The sequence below is a fragment of the Nestor notabilis genome, unplaced genomic scaffold, assembly GCF_000696875.1.
Source record: "Nestor notabilis isolate BGI_N333 unplaced genomic scaffold, ASM69687v1 scaffold28712, whole genome shotgun sequence".
Taxonomy (NCBI): domain Eukaryota; kingdom Metazoa; phylum Chordata; class Aves; order Psittaciformes; family Psittacidae; genus Nestor; species Nestor notabilis.
Genome location: NW_009919182.1, coordinates 1,605 through 4,178, shown reverse-complemented (window position 1 = coordinate 4,178; position 2,574 = coordinate 1,605). Strand labels below are relative to the sequence as shown.

Here is a 2,574-nt window from a genome sequence, read left to right as displayed (position 1 = left end):
TCAATGGCTGTATTCTGTTCTCTTATTCCTGCCTTCAGAGGTGACCTTTAACGCAGGAGCAGCAGTTTTGTTTTTAGTAACCTCTGTTCCAGTAAAAGAGTGGGAAGGGTGGAGGTGCAGATAGGATCTGTAGGGGGATACAGTAACAAACAAAGGCTCTATAAAATTTGACGAATATAGGTGAAATTTTTAAGAAGGTTCACATAAACCACTGCTGCTTTTGAAGAGTCTGCTCAAAACCACAGTTTTGAAACAGAAACAGACAGAAAGCAGAGATCAGACCTTAGTAAGGATGTGAAAATAGGGGTTTTTCCTCCTCACTAGTTTAAATTTGAAACATTCAGTTTGTCCAACATTTCTGTTACCCTACGGTGAGGACTTCTGTAACCAGTGTAAAGGAAAGCAGGCAGTATAGCTCTTTATATTGCTGTGAGAGCTTTTCCCTAATAATGATTAAACAGGTTGACAATCCACACCCCCAGCTGGAATCCTCCACTCCCTTCCCGCATGGTGCATAGTGTTTAGGTCCAAGTACATATTAAATAGGGTCTATACTTATGTAAGTTTATTTTTTAAGAAACTTTTTACTTTTAAATAGACTTATTCTTTGTTCAGCTGGAGGCACAGGATGCCCAATGCTAGCAGCACAACATCTGAGTTTGCATGCTGTCTCTCTGCTCAGTGGCAAGCTCTCTGGGCTGTGTGCCTGGAAAGGCATGAACAGGTCACAGCAGTTTCGGGTTATCATTTAGGCGAAGGCTGGAATACATTCCCACGTGTTGGACCAGGTTAGGCTCCACCACGTAGGCGTTCTCCCCTTTAGTATGCAGCAGCGAGTAGAGGGCAATATCCTTAGCAAAACCCTGGCGGCAGTGTAGCTCCTTCAGGTAGCCTAAGGCACGGCGGGCAGACACGGCAGAGAAGAGCATGGCAGGCGTGCAGCATTCGGTGACTGGCACGATATTATAGAGCGTGGGGGCCAGCCGGCGCAGCTCCAGCATGTAATGCCGTCCCACCAGCTCTGACAAAGCCATGCTATACAAAGCGAAGAACAAGACAACAGGCCAACTGAGGCTCGGGCGCCCAGTTGCGCAGGAGTACACCCAGTTCAGCACGGGCCCCAGAAACATGCCCAGACCTAGCCACTCGAGGATTCTCATGGGTTCAGGGTTAAAGTAGCGCTGAAGCCTCTCAGGATGGTAAAGCTTGAAATAGAGTGCATCTCTAAGGTATGGTTTGGAGAACCGGACCAACAAGAGGTGCTGCAAGACAGCAAATATCTCCTCCTCTGGCACAGCATCATCTTCTACTACGAGGATGTATTCTGGGTTGTATGCCAACAGTGACTGCTCAAGGCAGAAGACATAGTCCTGCTTCTCCTTCTCAAACTGGTTCATTCTGGGGTCAGGGTTCTCACCAGTTCTGTCAAGACTGACCATAGGAAAGAAGCTGCTCAGCAGCCTGACATCCTGATGGCTACTGGGGTCTGACTCCACATTACAAAGGAGGATGCGGTGGTTTTGACAACGTGCACCACATTTCTGGAGGAGACGGTGGAAGCGGGCGGCCACTTGCAAGACATAGTGGAAGTCATTCCGCCTCTGCACAGTGATAATGGTGACAAGCAGCAAGGGCTGAAAGGCATCACTGCCAGAGGCCTCGGAGGCATTTGGTATCTGAAGCTTCTCAAAGTAATGGAGCGCAGCCTGGCCCTCCTGCCAGTTCTGCTCCAAGAACTCCTGACTCATGGGGTTCAGGTGCCACCGCCGCAAATAGAAGTAAGAGTGGAGGAGCCGGTGGCAAATCAAAGGTGCGAGCACACCAAATGTCACCACAGTCAGCATGAGGAGATGGATAAAAGGACTGGACCAACGGCACCACCTCCCATACAGCTGCCAGGCTTGGTGTAACATGGCTGCTGTAGGAGGGCACTCCTGTTCTACTCATGCCCTCATTCATTCACATCTCATGCATCTTCCCTGGATCACTGGGGCAGTGGCTGCCAAACCTGTACAAGCTGTCCAAGCCTAGAAAGGGAGAAAAAAGTTGGTTAATTAAATAGGAACTGTCTAAGTGGGAAAACATGATTTGACAAAATGGAAAGCTGAGGGCTAGCCACTGAGCCAGCCAAAATAAAAGGCTCCTTGTGGTAGGGGCATCACAGAATTGTCATGAGAGGTTGAAGAAAGATGAGGCAATCTTAGCAAAGTGTCCCTAACACCTTTTCAGCATGTAGGAGCTCTGATCTGACCTAGCTAGACCAGACTTCGTTGTGTTTATGATGCTTCAAATGTGTAATGATCAGGCAATGTGTATGCAGAATGTGTGGAAATCTCTTTGTTTTAAAGTAGAGAATATAGATACAACTATCTGGTCACTGTGACATAGTTACGACTTGGGTCATAGCCATGAATCAAAGCCAGATCTCTTGTATCTTCAGCCTAGCATGTATCTGAAAGACAAACTTTTATCTCTGTGGAATGACATGTGTTTCCTTTCTGTTGCCCACACAGTTCCAAATGCATGCTTTTTCACTTTACCCCTCACAGTGTGAAGCAAGATAACAAAGATACC

At 47.4% G+C, this 2,574-nt stretch overlaps 1 protein-coding gene across 1 annotated transcript; it reads right to left on the bottom strand.

Annotated features, from left to right (window-relative positions):
• Window positions 1–725: 725 nt before the first annotated feature.
• Window positions 726–1,913, bottom strand: TMEM246 (transmembrane protein 246). The gene has a single exon (XM_010010125.1). It carries the CDS (start codon window positions 1,911–1,913, stop codon window positions 726–728), a length of 1,188 nt encoding a protein of 395 aa, XP_010008427.1.
• Between the last annotated feature and the right edge of the window lie 661 nt (window positions 1,914–2,574).

What these genes read in the sequence shown, in the direction of transcription:
- TMEM246 (XM_010010125.1), bottom strand. Translation starts at nt 1,913, where the DNA reads ATGTTACACCAAGCCTGGCAGCTGTATGGGAGGTGGTGCCGTTGGTCC.